This window comes from Phocoena sinus, chromosome 17, assembly GCF_008692025.1.
Source record: "Phocoena sinus isolate mPhoSin1 chromosome 17, mPhoSin1.pri, whole genome shotgun sequence".
In the NCBI taxonomy this organism is placed as follows: domain Eukaryota; kingdom Metazoa; phylum Chordata; class Mammalia; order Artiodactyla; family Phocoenidae; genus Phocoena; species Phocoena sinus.
This window is the reverse complement of record NC_045779.1, coordinates 43,331,707-43,352,271: the sequence shown is the minus strand read 5'-3', so window position 1 is coordinate 43,352,271 and position 20,565 is coordinate 43,331,707. Positions and strand designations below refer to the sequence as shown.

At 35.0% G+C, this 20,565-nt stretch overlaps 1 protein-coding gene across 10 annotated transcripts in view; it reads right to left on the bottom strand.

Annotated features, from left to right (window-relative positions):
- Window positions 1–20,565, bottom strand: part of VPS13B (vacuolar protein sorting 13 homolog B) — an 831,417-nt gene that overhangs the window by 215,364 nt on the left and 595,488 nt on the right. For all 10 annotated transcript variants that reach the window (XM_032610621.1, XM_032610615.1, XM_032610620.1 and 7 more), the window contains one exon: window positions 7,415–7,552. In XM_032610621.1, coding sequence (XP_032466512.1) covers window positions 7,415–7,552 — 138 coding nt within the window. The remainder of the gene's footprint in view (window positions 1–7,414; window positions 7,553–20,565) is intronic.

The following is a 20,565-nucleotide window of genomic DNA, read 5'->3' as shown; positions in this document are numbered from 1 at the left end:
AATTCAGCAAGGTTGCAGAATACAAGATTAATATACAAAAATCTGTTCCATTTCTATACACTAGTAATGAAGTATCAGAAAGAGGAAGTTAAAAAAAAAAAACTATCTAAAACTGCATCCAAAAACACCCACAAAACTCTAGGAATAAGCATAACCAAGGAGGTGAAAGACATATACGCTGAAAACTATAAAACACTGATTAAGGAAACTGAAGATGATTCAGCAAAATGGAAAGATATCCCATGCTCTTGGATTGGAAGAATTAATATTGTTAAAATGGCCATACTACCCAAAGGAATCTACAGACTAACTGCAATCCCTATCAAATCACCCATGACATTTTTTCACAGAACTAGAATAAATAATCCTAAAATTTACATGGAACCACAAAAGACCCAGAATTGCCAAAACAATTCTGAGAAAAAAGAACAGAGCTGGAGGTATAACCCTTCTAGACTTTAGACTATACTACAAATCTACAGTAATCAAAACAGCATCATATTGGCACAAAAACAGACACATAGATCAATGGAATGGAATAGAGAGCCCAGAAATAAACCCATAAATCTACAGTCAATTAATTTATGACAAAGGAGGCAAGAACATACAATGGAGAAAAGACAGTTTCTTCAACAAGAGGTGCTGGGAAAGGTGGACAGCTTCATGTAAAACAATGAAATTAGAACATTCCCTCACACCACATACAAAAATAAACACAAAATGGTTTAAAGACCTGAATGTAAGACATGACACCATAAAACTCCTAGAAAAGAACATAGGTGAAACATTTTCTGACATAAATCGTAGCAATAATTTCTTAGATCAGTCTCCCAAGGCAAAAGAAATAAAAGCAAAAATAAACAAATGGGATCTAATCAAACTTAAAAGCTTTTTCACAGCAAAGGAACCATCAACAAAATGAAAAGACAACCTACGGAATGGAAGAAAATATTTGCAAATGAGGCAACTGACAAGAGGTTAATATCTAAAATATACAAATAACTCATACAACTCAATATCAAGTTGTTGTACTCAACAACTCATACAACCCAATCAAAAAATGGGCAAAAGACCTGAATAGGTATTTTTCCAAAGAAGACATACAGATGGCTAACAGGCACATGAAAAGATACTCAACATCACTAATTATTAGATGAATGCAAATCAAAATCACAACGAGGTATCACATCACACTGGTCAGACTGGCTATCATCAAAAAGGCTATATATGACAAATGCTGGAGAGGATGTGGAGAAAAGGGAACCCTCATACATGGCTAATGGGAATGTAAATTGGCGCAGCCACTATGGAAAACGGTATGGAAGTTCCTCAAAAAACTAAAAATAGAACTGTCATATGATCCAGCAATTTTACTCCTGGGTATATATCCAGAAAAAATGAAAACTCTAATTCAAAAAGATACATGCACCTCAATGTTCATAGCAGCACCATTTACAGTAGCCAAGACATGGAAACAACCCAAGTGCTCATCAACAGACTATTGGCTTAAGATGATGTGGTGCATATATATATAATGGAATACTATTCAGCTATAAAAAAGAATGAAATATTGCCATTTGCAGCAACGTGGATAGACCTAGACAATATTATGCTTAGTGAAATAAGTCAGACAGAGAAAGACAAAAACTGAATGATATCACTTACATGTGGAATCTAAAAAAATAATACAAATGAATGTATATACAAAACAGAAACAGACTCACAGACATAGAAAACAAACTTCTAGTTACCAAAGGGGAGAGAGAGAGGGAAAGGGACAAATTAGGAATATGGGACTAACAGGTACAAACTACTACACATAAAATAGATAATCAACAAGGATTTAGTGTATAGCACAGGGAAATATACCCAATATCTTGTAATAACCTAAAATGGAATACAATCTGCAAAAAAACGGAATCACTAAGCTGTTCACCTGAAATTAACACAATATTGTAAATCAACTCTACTTCAATTTTTTAAAATTAAATAATAAAATAAAATTATTGGTCCACTCTCTATTTGACATCCTGACTTCAAGTTTACTGTTTTATTTTGATAAATCATGGGGAAAATAAACTATGATAATGCAATGCTGACACTGCAAATTGGAACCCATAAACCTCAGGAAATGCAAAAGTCAAGGTTCTTACAGTTTTATTAACTAGTTTACATTTCTTAAGTGTAGAAGATAGCCTGCTAGTATGGCTGTAAAACTGAATTAAGATAGAGATAGGACTCCAGTCATTAGGGTATGGACCTTGGCTCTATTTCTGGAAAGAGAAAAGAGGCAAAGGGTTAACTATCAGGGTTACATTAAAAGGAATAAATTAATTAAAATTAGCTTTTAAGATGCTTCCTTTCACCTCGAATCTTCTTGTATTTAAAAATCATATTACTTATTCTTCATTTTCTACTCCAGAAAAAGGGGGCTATTTGTGTCTTTTTCAGGTATCTTAATTCCCCTGAATCAGTCATCTTCTACATATGTCTGGACGACATATGTCATGAGTAATGAATTCAGTAATAACAGAACATAAAAGCAGATTTCATCAAGAAAAGTAAAAATGTTTCAAAAATACACAAAATTGGGGGTAAACTTAAAATTTCTACTTTATATTCATATAAACAAACCTATTTGAATAGTGTGCTACTGTATCTGAGAAGTTTTTAAAGTAATATTTCACATTATTTAAGTATATATTTTCATTCAAATCAAAGAGGCTTGTGGAAATGGAATATTCTAGGATGTTTAGGATTTTTTTAAAGAAAAAATTACAATCATTGCAACCTATAAAACACTTAGTTAATTCACAAAATATAAGAAGAAAACTATACTCAAAATGGGTTATAATCAGTTAAAAGTCAAATAAAATTTTCAAACAAAAATTAAATGAAACCAATCCAAAGCTAGAATGAAATCAGAAAAACTGAAAACTACATAGGTAAATTACTGAACAGGTTAAACAAGAAGAGACTAAATAAATGATTTTATTAAGAGAAAAACTATCAGTGGATAGGTGTTTCAACTAGAGACACCAGGTATACTAAAATAAAAGAAATAGGAAATTACAGTCATAACTTTGTGTTTGATATAATTAAAATTATACGAAGATTGTGGTATGCTAATTAATTTACAACAAAACATAAATGATGTGGAAATGTTCTCCTAATTTGGCATATTTTTTCTTTGTTGTCCTTTAAATGTCATTTCATGGCTACAGTGACAGTGTTCAAAAATATGTCTGCAAAGAAACAATGAAAAAAATACCAGGGAGCTCAAATATTTTTGTAAATGACCCTGAGTTAATTAGAAAAATCTGCACCCTTCCCAGTTCTTCTTCTCATGTGTCAGCTCTCATTAAATTAAAAAAAAAAAAATTCATTTCAAAGTTAAGAAATCCTATAGTTAACAAAACTGGGATCAAGTGGGCACATTCCTAAGTTTCTGTATGATGTCATACTAAGCAGTTCACAGCTGAATTTGAATTTGCAAGAAGTATGAATTAGTTTTCAATAGAAGACATATCTGATCTAATGGTAATTTTTTTCTCTATCGGCTAACTGTGCTGGGAACAGGTGGCCCTGCTTTCAATTATGGCGGGCTAGCATGCCAGTGTGAGGCCTGGATTAGTTCACCTTCTCACGGGGAATTTTCCTCGGTTGGGAATGGATTTATTATGGCTTCACACATGGAATAGAGCTCATGTCAGCTGAGGGCAGTGACACATCATATGATTCAAATTAACCTGCTGTGGACTGTTCCGCGGGCTTAGATTGTGTATTAAAATGACGACATTTAAAAAACAGCTTGAAAGAAACCAGGATTGCTGCACTGCAATGGTTCCAATTTGTTCCAACTAATCTATCACCTGCTGGAGATATTGTTCTGCTGGGTTTCTGGTAGCTGCTGTTTTCCAGGTTTCTCCAAGCCACTGACCTTGCTAATGGGTAGTACAGTTGTTGCCTCTGAAGGAAGGAGGTCGGAGTTGGGAGAGCTTTGAAGGGGTTTTTGATGTAGAAGTTGGGACCTACCATTTGCTCTAAGGTACTATTAAGTGAACAGAGGAAATCAGGGAATACTCAAGAACACTGAAGTATTTTTTCCAAAAACAGATGCTAAAGAGCAGCATATGCACCACCTTGTTTAGATAAAATAATCCCTGGAAAAAACATCCGACAGGATGAATTCAAAAGCTGTTAAGTTTGCACCTTTATGAAGAAAATTTAAGGTTGGGTAGTTATAATCAGTATTTCCTCTACTCTTCAGTGTCATAACTTCTTTGTTACTGAAACCTTAATTCAAGAGCAAGAAAAGAAGAAACAAAAATATACTATTTTAGAGATGTAGCATTGTAGCATAAAGCATTCTTTGGGAATGATACTTAAATGAGATGTGCATATAGATTAAACTAAACAATAAAACAAACAATCTTTTGGTATCAAAAGATGCTTAACGATAATACTGCATAAAACTTAGAAGCATTATTTTCAATATTAAAAAAAGGCCTTTTTATTTTTTAAGGGAAGAGGATAGTATTGGGGAATATTATAAAGCTGAAGTTTGTTCCCCCAGTCTTAGCATAAATAATATTGCTCTTAATATACTATTATGTAAAATCTGGAAAAATATATTTTTCTTGAGTTGCCAAAAATCTATAAAATAATACATTCCTACAGCAAGGAATGCTTTATTGTGTCCTGTTATTCCTATTGATCTCTCAATTAATATAGTGTAGCTGTATAGTGAGAGAATACAATTATGTAATAACATCTACTTACATACTTTATATAACAAATTGTTTAAGGAATTTTTTGTCTAAGGTAGTAAATTCTGGAGTAGTTCAAGGCTGTTAGGTTAATGTTCTAGTGGAATCCCACAGAACTGACATATCATTCAAAGTAATCTTCCCTCAAATAATTTATGAAAGAAAAGGGCTCTTCGTTAAAATGTTTTAAGACTTTGAAGAACTTAAACCATTTATTGGACATTGTATTTGATTTTTCATAATAAAAGTACCATTTAAAAAACCATTAATCATTGTTTGTATCATCCCCCTCTCCTGTGCCCCAAAATATCTGCATTTTGAGTCTCAGTAATTGTTATTGATGGTATTAAGAAAGTCATATATATATATATATATATATATATATATATAATTAATATATGAGTCAAATAAAATCTTGGTACAAAATGTGTTATCCCCAGACCAACAGTACCCATTTCACCTGGGAGCTTGTTAGAAATGTAGAATTTCATCCCTATTAAGTCACATTTGCATTTAACCAGCTCCCCAGAGATGCTCAAATGCACACTCCAGTTTGAGAAGCATGGCTGTAAAATAACTATTTCAATTCATTAATTTAAAAGTTTGAATCTCCAGATATATTATCACTATTATTGAATGGGCATAAAATTAGAAATGGCATATATGTAGTTTCCAGTTTTAAGAAGTATAAGAAATACAAAAGTACAACTATTGTAAAAATCGCACTTCTGCTACATAGTCACATTGAATGACAGAATGATAAACATATAATTTTTCATTTGTTCATTGACATTTCTCTTAAAGTTCAATTTATTTGGTAGCCATGAAAATATGGTACACAATTTATCACTGACTTGAAGATCCCATCCCTTTTACAAACAAATCCATCAAATGTAAACTAGAAGGGAACTTTTTAGCCAAAAGGTGAAAGACTGTGCCTGAAAGCAAAAGAAATCTGACACTAAAAGAGAGAAAAAAGAAGTAGACGCAAGTTTCCCTGTCACTTCTCCATGAACTACCCTTATGTTCTTACCCTATTTCGTTCATTCCAGCATGTTCAGTCTTTTGCCCTGCAACTGATGCAGTAAGAAAGCACTGTATCATAGCTTAAATAGCAGATATTTTTTTCTTTTTCCTTAGTGGCATGCAAAATGTTTTTTCCTACAATTGATGGTTGCTTGAATTCAGTGAAATATGGTACTTCACACTCACTAACCAAGTATGAGGACTCACACTCCTTTCAATCATCCAGCTCACCCCAAAGGATTCTTCCAACTTTAATGACTCCCTTAGCCTTATCATCAGCTTCTTTACTTCCTTTGAGTCTTTAAAACCACAGCTAGATACTAATGATTAGAACTAGTTCTTCATATTCCTCCTATACCTTTTAAATTCCAGCACTGGAAAAACATGCTTAAGAAGAACTGAGCCAGAGTGAAAGGGCCAACTGAGGTGGTTTCAGGCTCTTTCTATTCCAGATGTGATGATGGGCCACCTTCCCTATCTGTAGTCATAGATCGTAAGTGCACCAGCATGCACACAAACTGAATCAGGTCCACAGAAGGATAGTTTTCAATCATCAAAATACATGCCTTGCAGAGTACTGCTAGAGATCTTAAGACAGTGTAACACCATTGTTTTAAATTCGTAATGAAGAAACCAGTATTCTTTTAATGACTAACAGGTTCTGCAGCACTGTAAATATAAGATAACAAAAGGGAAACTGAATGTAGTAACTTCTGTTAAATAAATAGCTAAGATCTCATGGAGGTAAGGGAAGAGTAACAAAGGAAAGAGAAGGAGGAACATGAGAAGGAAGAAGAAATAGAGTAGGAAAAAGAAAGAGGAGGAGAAGGAAATGGAGAAGAAAGAAAAAAAATCTTTAGTTATGCTAAAATTAGTGCAGTATAAAAGTGATCTAGGTCTTTGGAGTCATAAAGACCAGAGTTTGAATGGCTCCTCTGCTACTATGATCTTGGGCAATTTACTTCATTTTTCTAAGTCTTAGCTTCCTTATTCATAAAGTAGGGATAATTATAGGGCCTACTTCTTGGGTTTACACAAGTATGTAAAGCACTTAGTACCTGGGACATAATAAGCACTCAATATCTTTTGATATCTATATCTACCTATTTAAAATTGAGTGTTAATATGTCCCAAGCACTTTGCTAAGCATTTGAAATAAGTGTATTTATCTATCTAATCCAATCTACTTATGTATATTATCTTACGTATGTATGTCATGTACCCTATCCACCTAACCATTCATCTACCCACCCACCCATCTATCCACCCATCATCTATTTTATTCTCTTCATTTACAGGTAAGGAAACTGAGGCACAGGAGATTAGATAACTGCCTAAGGTCCCACGATTAGTAGAAAAGGTAGAAATAAAATCTTGAGTCTTTGGCTTCCAGTCAATTATTTTTTAATTGATAACTACTTTTTGTCAGACTAAAGGTAATTTTTAATGTATATTAATATTTGCCTTTTGATCTCTAGAATGGGCAGCCTGAGAAGAGTACACGTCTGGAAGACAAATGAATTACTCATTTCTGGCAAGGAATGTCAAGATTGTTAACAGACCCTATGTACACGTTAATAGACTCATACGAAAAAAGGTTTGAATTACGACTTTCTTACCTGGTCCATTAAGAAAGTCTTTAATTTGTAGCATTACAAGTGAAGGTGGAATACCACTTTTGCTGTCTATTTCTCCAGGTACTGTCTGCAACCAAACTGTGCAGTAATCAAGGGCTTCAGGCAAAGTCTTACCAGGATCTGAAGAGGCAAAATTAAAATTAAAGATGTCAATTACAACACAAACATCAATTTTGGTGTAAGAGTTTGAGCTGATAAGCAAGAGGAAAATAATGGTTAAAATATTGTATGTAACCTTCATTAATGCATTTGTTTGTATACATACAGTGCACAAATACTTGTATGAAGAAAGAGATGCTCTCTCTCTACAGGTAGAATGACAAAACCATGTTTTCCAGAACCAGGCCAAAGAGGAAAAGATATTTCAAATCTTAACTCATATCATCTTTGAGTGAAGGTAAAGTTTCTGTACTCTGAGCTGCTGACTGTTAACAGTTGAATAGATTTTTTTTTTTTTCTTAATGGGATGTTGGAAACAAGTTGAAGAAAAAAAGGGCAACCTTTTCAGCTTAAAAAGAGGCATATACATGTTCAAAGATGCAGTGGATTAGTACTACTTAGGGGTTATTTGATCTGTTTCAGAGTTTTACTGACATTACAATCACTTTTACTGCTAGGCTTTTGAAGTTAACTTCAGTAGCTTTCCCATAACCTTCTTAAATGATAAAATTGGTCAATCTTTTAATAGTTCCAATTATGACTAAAAGTTGACTTTTTTCAGTTTTGACTTTTTCTATTAAATACTGTGTATTTTAACTTTTTTTTAAGGTTAATATTGTATATATTTTGTAAGGTTTCATTCAGCTATTGGTGATGGCAAATGGAATTAGCTTTTTAATGCCTGGCAATCCACAGTTTTTATTGAAATAGCTCTTTAAATAAAAACAACTGCTGTGTCTTGGCATACAATACAGTAGGCTTTTAAAAATCTTCTAAATATTCACAGTTTTTCTTTAGTTTCAGGATTGTTTTACTCTCTGGGTTTTAATGGCCTCTGAATGTCAATTTTATAGGGATGTTCTTGCCATAGAGTCCATCTATTCCATTTTCAGTTGATTTGAAATGTGTTATTAAAGTGTTATTTATTTTAGTTTTTATTGATTGGATTGCTTTCAAGAATAGCATTTACATACTGTGTATTATATTCAACATATGGTTACATAGTATTACTGTCATATGTGAACCGGGCATATAAATTCTGCCTTGGAATTTGTATTTCTTGACCTTATCATGTGATCCTTATGAAATTTGGCACATATGAACCTTTATGTGATTTCAAAGAAAATACTGAAAGCAATTGATCGTGACGTTAGATCTATGTGGTAAAGATCAAACACTAAGGTAGTGCATTCTTCTCTTTTTATATGATCAGTGAATTTAAAGCAGTGAGAATATGTATAGTAGATCCATAGTAACACCATACTATTCTGTCTTTCAAATATAATGGTCAAGTCTGGTGAAAGGATGGCAAAAAGTCTGTTGCTGGTAGGATCTATAATCAGTTTGTAGGTACTATGTAACCTGCCAGGACCTGAGGGTCTATTTCTAGGTTTCAGCTATGTAGCCATCATCAAGAAAAAGCCATTATTATCAAATAAATAATACTGTGCCAGACCTATATGAGGAGACATAATTCTTCATTTTGAAGATGATACAATCTAGAGAGAGAACAATGATCTAATGGAGAAAACAGATATAAGTGATGTAGCTAAATAAATAATGAACAGACATGAATTAAATTGATATAGAAATATTAATATGATGTGTAAAAAAACTGGCAAGTAAAAGGATGATAAGTAAAACAATTTATGAAAATCAAGTATTCAAACTTGTATGGCAGAAAAGGATATTATGAATATATAAAGAGTTCGTATAATCAATATAGATACTAATAGAAAAATGGGTTGAGGATAGAATAAGCACCTACTTAATGAAGAAAATAAATAATGAGTAAAGAAAAACAAATGGCATAAAATAGTTTAAAATATAAACATTAAGAGATAGTACATCTTAGCAATAATCAAAGGAAAAAATCTTTAAAAATAAGTAGAATTTTCTACCTATCAGGCCAAGACTAAAAAAATTGATAAAGCCTATGTAACACACACACACACACACAAATTCACTGTAGAACTGTTTATCATAGCAAAAAGCAGAAAACACCTTAGATGTCCATCAACAGATTAATGTTTAAATAAAAAATGATAATCCAGGGCTTCTCTAGTGGCGCAGTGGTTGGGAGTCCGCCTGCCGATGCAGGGGACACGGGTTCGTGCCCCGGTCCAGGAAGATCCCACATGTCGCGGAGCGGCTGGGCCCGTGAGCCATGGCCGCTGAGCCTGCGTGTCCGGAGCCTGTGCTCCACAACGGGAGAGGCTGCAACAGTGAGAGGCCCGCGTACCGCAAAAAAAAAAAAAAAAAAAAAGATAATCCATAGAATGTTTAAAAGAATCAAAAACATTTATATGTAATTGACATAGTAAGACAGCCATTTTATATTGTTAATAGTAAATAACAAAGCAGGTTGAGTATTTTTTTCATTTATTGACCATTTAGGATTCTTCTTCTAAAAATAAGTATTCATTTTTCTATTGGGCTCTTTTTCTTACTAATTTGTAGGAGCTCCTTATATATTACAGGTGTTAATGATTTGTTTGCAATGTGTAGCAAATGTTTTCTCTTGGTATGTTAGTTGCCTTTTAACTATATCCTGATGCTTTTTACATGCACACTTTTTTCTTAATGTGGTAAAAAATTATTAACATATCTTATGGATTTATCCCTAGGTTGATTATATATTTTCCTATAGTTTCTTGAAGCATTTTTAAAATTTTATTTTTACCTTTAGCTGTTTAATCCTTCTGGAGAACACTGTTTTATGAAAAATAGGAAAAAAACTGCTCAGTCTCACTGTTAATTAAGCATACCCAAATTAAAGCAAGAAATACATTTTTTTTCACTCAACAGATTAGCATAAATTTAAAAGATTGGTAATATCTTGTGTGTGGGAGGAGGAAAAATTGATCCTACCATGTATGGTGGATAAGAGTGTAAAGAGGGTTGAAACGAGTGTCTACCAAAATCCTAAATATCCATGCCCTTGTAATCAGAAAGGACACTGTAGGAATCTATCTTAAAGAAATAATTAAGAATACACAGAAAATGTCCAAAAGAGTTGACTATAGTATCATGTGAAATATTAAAAATCTGGAACAAAATAAAACTAAATATCTATCTATAGAGAAATGGTAAAATAAATTATGACTACATTGTGAATACTTCATAGAATACTATGCTGCTGATAAAAAGAAGGGAGTGAATTTGATGTACTGATATAGAAAAGCTTTAAGCTGTCCTGTTAAGTGAATAAAACAAAGAAACAGATCACCAGCTTTAGTAAATTCAAAAGTAAAAGGCGTATCTGCATACATACATACATACATACACACATATCTATATATACTTTTTATTCTACTGGAAGACAATCATCTTCAGGATGATCCTAAGCACAAACTGATATATGGACCTATAATTTATTGAGAGCTGAAGAAAAATAGGACTACATACCAAACAGTTACAAAAATTAAAATAAGAAAAAAACACTTCAAAGGACATTTGATTCCTACCTTCATCAAGGTATAGACTGGGGGAGCAGCAAATTCTGATGATGTGAATGAGAGTTTTCCAAGTAGGGGAGATGGGTTTTACGCAGGTTGCAGTGTAAAGTTAAAGGGCCTTGCCATCTGGCACCCAGCACAGGAGTCTGCACTGGGGCAATTAAAGAGGAATGGGACTTAATAGAGTCAGAATAAACAATCTGGCAATAGTAGGAAGCAGAATAGGAATTACAAATTAAAGAAACTGTAAAAGTCTAGGAAAGGTATCCAAGGAAGTAAAAATTTCAATGACTATTTCCCAACAAAGTTTTACTAGTCTAATGATATTATTGGTTTAATATTATTACACCCCTGGTTTAAAAAGTACAGCTGCATTTAGAGGGCTGCTAGAAAAAGAGAATAACTGAAATTAAGAACACTGAGGAAAATACAGGTTCACAGTTGATGAATACTGAATGTATGACAGGGCTGGTGGCTACTCTCCTAGTTTTGGCTAAAATCTCTACTCTGGATATGCCTGTAGTCACTGTGGTGAGATGAAGCAGCAGTAGTAGCAGAAACATATGTCAGAATCCCAGAGAATAGCTCAGGTTTGTAAGTCACTATTTAGTCCCTCTTGCCCTAATGGCTAGATGATGTGGGGCATGACTTCTAGACTTCCTGAACTGTCTTCAATTTAGCTTCTCCTGAATTCCATCATCAGACCTAGAAAATAGGACTCATATTACACATTCCTTGAGGTCAATATAGTTGGAAAAGCACCAGATAAACCAAGATTAAAGGAGCCTGTGAATATAATACAAATGGAGTGACAAATAGGGGTGACTTTTTCATACTGGAGGCTCCTTTAGACTTCACCAGTTTTCTTCTTCATACTCAGCGAACACCTATTTATTTAAGTACAGGAAGCTCTCAAAAGAATAAGCTCCCGCTGATGTTGATGAGCACGTTTACACTTACACTGTTGTCCCTAAGCCTAAGAAACAGGAGAAAGCCATATCTTATCAGGAGTAACAGAGTGTGGGAAATGGGTGAGAACAAATGACAAACTGCTCACAGCCATAAATCTTGTTCAAAGTCACTTAGAATTCACTTCAATGAGACATTGGTATTGACAAAATTATTTGTTTTTCTTCTGGGTTGACCTGGACTCCAAAATAAAATACTTCATCATATTATGTCACAAAGAACACTCAAAGGGAAGATTCAGAGTCTCAAGTCCACTCCCAGATGGACTAAGGTACTCTTGGCTTTTATAGAGACTTGATTCAGATTATATTCTTTGTGCTGGTAGATTACTTTGCTCTTCTTCACAAAACTTTCCTTTCACTTAACTGCTTGGGAGGTCTTCCTCTGACTCTGATAAAGTGATTTTTGTAGTGCTGCTCATTATTTTTATTTTTTAACCCTTAGCAGATATTCACAGAGTTAAGTATGTCTTTGCTTAACATTTGAATTATAGAAAATATAACATGACTCATGTGGCCAACTCAAAATGAAACTTTAAAAATGAACTTGTTTATTTTCTTTGCAATCTTCTACTTACAAAAAACTTATTTTCCAAGCTCATACAGAACAGCTGAGTGTGAAGATTTTGTAAGCTTCCTGATTACTCTGCTTTGTTCTACTATGTGGCAGGATATTTCTTTTTCATAAATGAATTCATAAGCTGAATTTCTGGAAAGGTCCCAATGAGGAGACATTTTCCCACAGATTTCAGTGAGAATTTCCTCATTTTAAGATTGACATAATACTGAACATATAATGAAGTCCAGTTACTTTTATACCAGATACTTCTGTCTAGTTAATTTTATACAAGATACTTCTTTTCTTTTGCCATATGAGTAAAAAATTTGAATTTTAAAAAGCCTTGTGTCACAAGAATCTCTTTATTTGAAAGCTAAATATCTGTTATAAAGAGAACTAGAGTGAGACTCCAAACCAACATCATTTTCTTCCTCATTTTCCCCTCCTTTCTGTGACAGTAACTTTTACCAACCACAGGTTTACAATGGAGTTGATAATGCATACCTGTTTCTCCTTTCTCCTGGCTACTTTTGTGCTCAAGAACACCTCTAACAAGTGAATTGGTTAGAGAAGGGCAGCAGGAGAAATTAGCCCAACAGTTATTTTCCCTAAAAGTTCTAGGCAATGTTTTCACGGAGGAAGTTGTAAGTAACTATAGTTATAACAATGTTTTTGATTCTTCGATTCAATTTTCTCATGATACCCTTGGTCTTTTACATTCTATGGAAGATGAGTGCTAACTTAAATATGGAGCAATGTCAAGGGAACAAAATTTTCCCATGATGGAGAGTTCTTGTAAATTTGTGTTACCAGAAAAAAATATTATTAATTGAAATTTGGGGGACAAATCCTGAAAAATAAACTTTTGATTAATTGGGTTTTGGTGTACCTCACTTTAAGCATGTTTTCTTCAGTAAGCAAATAATTTGTCATCTTATTCCTGGTATTAGCTTCTTGCTGTATTAATGTAATCTTGTTGCTGCTTGCAATCCTGGCTAACAAAATCTTTCTCGATATTATCAACAACTTTTTTTTTTTTTTGCGGTATGCGGGCCTCTCACTGTTGTGGCCTCTCCCGTTGCGGAGCACAGGCTCCGGACGCGCAGGCTCAGGGGCCATGGCTCACGGGCCCAGCTGCTCCGCGGCATGTGGGATCCTCCCGGACCGGGGCACGAACCCGTGTCCTCTGCATTGGCAGGTGGACTCTCAACCACTGCGTCACCAGGGAAGCCCCTATCAACAACTTTTGAAATTATATCATGCTTTTTCAATCCTACGGATGCTAATATTAGCATTACTGATGATATATAATTAAAATTAATGTGTTCCCTAAACTATTACTGTAGATTTAATTTCAGCAACTTTTGGCTTTGATGCCATATTGCACTGAGTTTTCTTTCTCCCCCACTCCTCCCCGCCTCCCCCAGCACTGAGTTTCCTTTCTCGAGATTTACTTGTCTCCATTTTACCAATTCCAGAAAGTTCGGAAGGATCTACTGTTTAATTTTTTAAAAGAAAAACAGACTATATATTTTATCCACTTTTAAAAAAGTTTTCAATGACCTGTTATTATTAGTCACAAGCATACTGAAGTCTGTCATAGGTAATGAGCCCAGGCCTATCCCAGGCTGCCACAGAACCAAAGTGGCATCTATGGCTGCTTAGGGAGATTGGTTCTCTTTGGCCTGAGGTATCCAGAGCTGTCATGTCTATGAAAGAGCATTTAAGTGACTTTTGATTAACTCTTGAGGGACAACTGACAGGTGATAAGATACTGTCACATGCAAGAGGTTTGTGAAATAGTTTATCACTGGCCCAGGACTTACTGAACAAAGACTTTCTTTCATGGAGCTTTCTAACATTTTGTTCTATAGATGAGTTTATATCACTTTATAACACAGGAAAAAATGTAGGGTAATGAACATGAGGTACACAAATCTCGGTATAAATCCTGACTCCTTAAACTGGGTAAGTTTAATTTTAACTTCCTTGAGTCCCAGTTTGTTTCCAAAATGGGGATAATAAACTAAATTGTGGGGATGTTGAGAATATTATATTAGATAATATATGTAAGTGGTTTGTATGGGACATGTCATGGTAGGAGTTCAATAAACAGTTACTATTTTGTTTCTTAAGCACAAACTCTAAACAAAATAGGAATATGTGTGTGGTATATCTTTCAAGTGTCTATTCTTACTTTTTTGTTTTTTTTAATTTTGAAAAATCTTTATCACTTATCTAAAATCAGAGGAATATAATATAAAAGGTAAAAAATAAAAAGCTTTGTTTATTCGTGGAAATTACACTCAATTTTGATCTTAGAAGCCAGTAAACTCCTTCATATTTAACTTTTAAAACAATAATTATTGAGGTTTGAAATACTAGTCAACCTATTTTACTTCCCTATCAAACACTTTTGGCTAAGGAGAAATTATACACCTGACAACTTCTCTGCATTTTGGTCCTGATAATTATCAGAATTATATTCTCACCTTCTTTCTCATCCTTTAGAAATACTTTGCCTACATGAGTCAAGGATGTAAATAATCTGCAAGCCAAAGGTGACTCCTTTCCATTTTTTAAACTAGAAGTTAGAGACTCCTTTTACAAAGGTATCTGAGTATATCAACCTTCATACAAAGAAGAGATTGAAATGACACTTTAAAGTAATTTATAAGTAAACATGATGAGTCCATCAGGATTTCAATTTCACAGGGCTTTCTTTTTTAAGGAAGATCAAGAAGAGTTCATAACTAGCCAGAGTAGGGAGGGAGAAAATAACTAAAGAGGAATTAGGGTAATAGGCAAAGGCTTGGAGATTCCCTACTTTCCCTTCCGCTCTCTGACTTCATTGACAAGACGTTCCTAGATGATTCTTTAGCTGAATCCTTTTATAACCAGCCAAGAATACACAAAGGTTTTCCTTAACAGAAACTGAATAAAATTTAAAGGAAAGCATTTTGGGAGGGTCTATTGTACTAAATCAATTTGCCTCTATGAAATTGATATGGTTACAGCTCCCAAGGGCCTCTTTCAGAAGCCATGGTTGTACTTGGTTTTGAAATGCTCAAAAACGGTTGGAAGAATAACTCCCTGCAATGAGTGGTTACTTTCAGAATAGTCACCTTCCAACCACTGGACATGTAAAAGGCAAAGCTACAGGTTTGCTGAGTTTCTTATGTTTTTCTGTATTTATTTTATGATCCTTAGTTTAATGGTTATCTTATTATTATTTTTTTTTTAATGTAGCCACAGAAGCAAATGTAGTCCATGAGGGACTTCCCTGGTGGTGCAGTGGTTAAGGAATCCACCTGCGAATGCAGGGGACACAGGTTTGATCCCTGGTCCAGGAAGATCCCACATGCCGCGGAGCAACTAAGCCCTTGCACCACAACTACTGAGCCCGTGCACCTAGAGCCCATGCTCTGCAACAAGAGAAGCCACCACAATGAGAAGCCTGTGCACCGCAATGAAGAGTAGCCCCGTGCACCGCAATGAAGAGTAGCCCCGTGCACAGCAATGAAGACCCAATGCAGCCAAAAATAAATAGAGTTAAAAAAAAAAAATGTAGTCCATGAAGCCTCTACAATACCTGAAAATTAAATCATGGGGGAACCTAGATCCATAAAACACAGTAACAATGCAATGGTATAACAACAAAATCAACTGAGAAACCAGTTCTAAATTGCTATGGATGCAAGGTCAGTGCCACCGTCTCCTTGTCAATATCTAGGCATTTGACTAACTCCTTAAGTGTTTTTTCACCTCATAAGATGTGACAGGAAGGGGAAGAGGAGATTTCCTGGTTTGAAATCCCAAGCCTGGAGCTCATAGGAAGAGAAAGAGGAAAAGATTAAAATGGCTGCTGGCATGTGTAATCATCAGTGTCCACTGGTTCTTATTTTTAGAACCAAATCTTCCATATCTTGCTAGAAGAAAGTGCATTCTTTCTACTTAATGATGCTAATCAGCAGATTATATGTGAAATATCATTTCAATGAATTCCTTGTATTTTCTACGCTGTTCTGTGTTGTTCCTGATCTCTTTCCTATTTTGTTACTTTCATGTTAAATTCTAATGTGGGTTTCAGATATTTTATATGACATCTGATTAAAATTCAGAACAAGGAAAGAAAGGGTGCTGTCCAGTCAAAAAAATGTAGTCAAATAAATTCAAGGATGATCAACTTAATCCCAACTTAAGTCTCTGCTCTAAGTCTGGGTTCTGTAACATTGAAAGCCAATCCAGTGGTTACAAATGATTCCTGCCATTTTTCCTTCACTTTGAGTAAATGTTGATGACTAAAATCGGTGTTAAAAAGGGCCAGGACACTAATCTTTTTATCATGTCCAGAAAGGAAAGTCTATTAAACTCTCCCTTCTACTGCTAATAACTATTGAAGTCCCAACTTATAGCTGAGTATTTCATAGTTCCAAGGTATTTCATAAATATTATCTCATTTGGAGCTCAGACTAAACCATTAAACTACAAAGACTAGATATTATTATAAAGGTATACCTTGTTTTATTGCACTTTGCTTTATTGTGCTTTGCAGATATTGAATCTTTTACAGATTGAAGGTTTGTGGCAACTCTGTGTTGAGCAAGTTGATTGGTGCCATTTTCACAAAAGCATTTGCTCACTTTGTGTCATCACATTTTGGTAAGTTCCCAATATTTCAAATTTTTTTATTATTATATTTGTTATGGTGATCGGTGATCTTTGATGTTACTATCATAACTGTTTTAGGGCACCACAAACCATGCCCATATAAGATAATGAACTTAATCCGTAAGTGTTGTATGTGCTCTGACTGCTCCACTGACTGGCCATTCCCCTGTCTCTCTCCCTCTCCTCAGGCCCCCCTATTCCCTGAGATACAACAATATCGAAATTAGGACAATTAATAACCCTACAGTGGTCTCTGAGTATTCAAGCGAAAGGAAGTGTTGCACATCTCTCACTTTAAATCAAAAGCTAGAGATGATTAAACTTAGCGAGGAAGGCACATTAAAAGCCCAGACAGGCCGAAAGCTAGGCCTCTTGCACTAGTTAGCCAAGTTGTAAGTGCAAAGGAAAAGTTCTTGAAGGAAACTGAAAGTGCTACTTCAGTGAACACATAAATGATAAGAAAGTGAAACAGCCTGATTGCTGATATGGAGAAAGTTTTAGTGGTCTGGATAGATGATCAAACCAGCCACAACACTTCTTTAAGCCAAAGCCAAATCCAGAGCAAGGCCCTAATTCTCTTCAGTTATATATAAAGGCTGAAAGAGGTGAGGAAACTGCAGAAGAAAAGTTTGAAGCTAGCAGAGGTTGGATCATGAGGTTTAAGGAAAGAGACCATCTCTGTAACATAACAAGGTGAAGCAACAAGTGCTAATGTAGAAGCTGTAGTAAGTCATCCATAAGATCTAGCTAAAATAAGTAATGAAGGTAGCTACACTAAACAACAGATTTTCAGTGCAGACGAAACAGCCTTATATTGGAAGAAAATGCCATCTAGGACTTTCATAGCTAAAGAGGAGAAGTCAATGCCTGACTTCAAAGCTTCAAAGGACAGGCTGATTCTCTTATTAGGGGCCAATGCAGCTGGTGACTTGAAGTTGAAGCCAATGCTCATTTACCACTCTGAAAATCCTAGGGCCCTTGAGAGTTACACTAAATCTACTCTGCCTGTGCTCTATAAATGGAACAAAGCCTGGATGACAGCACATCTGTTTACAACATGGTTTCCTGAATATTTTAAGCCCACTGTTGAGACCTATTGCTTAGAAAAAAAGATTCCTTTCAAAACATTACTGCTCACTGACAATGCACCTGGTTACCCAGGAGTTCTGATGGAGATGTACAATGAGATCAATGTTGTTTTCATGCCTGCTAACACAACATCCATACTGTAGACCATGGATCAAGGAGTAATTTCAACTTTCAAGTTTTATTATTTAAGAAACACATTTTGTAAGGCTATAACTGCCATAGATAGTGATTCCTCTGATGGATCTGGGCAAAGTAAATTAAAACCTTCTGGAAAGGATACACCATTCTAGATGCCATTAAGAACATTTGTGATTCATGGGAAGAGGCCAAAATATCAACATTAACAGGAGTTGGGAAGAAGTTGATTCCAATCCTCATGGATGACTCTGAGGGGTTCAAGACTTCAGTGGAGGAAGTAATTGCAGATGTGGTGGCAATAGCAAGAGAACCAGAAATAGAAGTGGAGCCTGAAGATGTGACTAAATTGCTGCAATCTCATGATAAAACTTTAACGGATGGGGAGTTTCTTCTTATGGATGAGCAAAAGTGGTTTCTTGAGATGGAATCTACTGGTGAAGATGCCATGGAGACTGTTGAAATGACAACAAGGGGCTTAGAATATTACACGAACTTAGTTGATAAGGCAGCAGCAGGGTTTGAGAGGATTGACTCCAATTTTGAAAGAAGATCTACTGTGGGTAAAATGCTATCAAGCAGCATTGCATGCTACAGAGAAATCGTGAAAGGAAGAGCCAATCAACGTGGCAAACTTCATCGTTACCTTATGTAAAGATTCTGCAACAGCCACCCAAATCTTTAACAATCACTATCCTGATCAACACAGAGGCAAGACCCCACACCAGCAAAAAGATTAGAACTTGCTAAAGGCTCAGATGATGGTTAGCATTTTTAGCAATAAAGTATTTTTCAAGTAAGGCATGTACATTGTGTTTTAGATATAATGCTATTGCATACTTAACAGACTACACTATAGTGTGAACATAACTTTTATATGCACTGGGAAACCAAAAAATTCTTGTGATTTGTTTTACAGCAATATTTGCTTTATTGTGGTGGTTCTAGAATGGAACTCACAATATCTCTGAGGTATGCCTGTACCTATTTTACAGATAAACACTAAGAAATTTAGTTATTTGCATGAAAGAGCCTTGGCATTAGAGCCACGACTAAAAGTAGAAATTTCTGATTTTCACTCCCAAACCCTTCCCCATACATAAATCCCCCCCACTGGCTGGGTCCCTTCTTATTTAACTTTCTCACCACAACTCTCCCTGAGTGATGTACTAGAGTGCCTCCCATTTAAAAGACCTACTTACTCGCTGAGTCCTGTCAAAGCAATAATTTCATTTCACATTACTACTGGCCAGCAAGAAACGTTCCTAGCAGCTAAATTTTCAGATAAATGTTCAAGTTGTGATCATTATGACATTAAAGTCACAGGTTAATTCTAAGCCTTTCCAGGGACATTAGCAAAACTGTTAATTCTAAAGAGACATGTAATTCAATCCTTCTCTTAAAGTCACAAGAACTAAATGAAATCAAGATATGATTTATGAGGTGTTAGAAGCCAGTTTATGATTTTCTAACTGTTGGTTTACTTAAACGTCTTCAGCACATTTTCTGCAGACCTATTCATGAAAGAGTAAAGAAGCCAATTATTATAACTGAAAATTTGCAAACTACACAATATCTATAATGGCACTGAAATGACATGAATTTTTTTTTTTTGGCTGATTACAACCCCTATTTTAAACTCAGCCTAAACATATTAACCATGATGAAAAAAGCAACAACCACCATAACATTAACAATTCACTGAGCTCTATGCTGCACACTTAGCTAAGAGCTTCATATACATCGTTTAATCCTCGCAGCAACCCCAGGAGGTTGCTACCAGTATATCCCCATATTAAAGATAAGGAACTGAGGCTTAGAGAGGTTAAATAACTTGTCCAAGGTCACACAGCTGTATGTAGCAGAGCATGGATAAGAACTCACGACTAACTCTAAATCTTGACCTCTAAATGAACTCTATTCCATGTTTGCCTCTTAATTGAACCTGAAGCCGTATCTGTAACATTTATAAAACTAGAAAATGAAGGAAGTGCCCCATACTAGAGGTATCACGACATGAGTGTTTCTAACCTACATAGAAGCTGTGTCATAACCTGCTTTTTTAGAAAGATAAGTTCTAATCAACCGTAATTT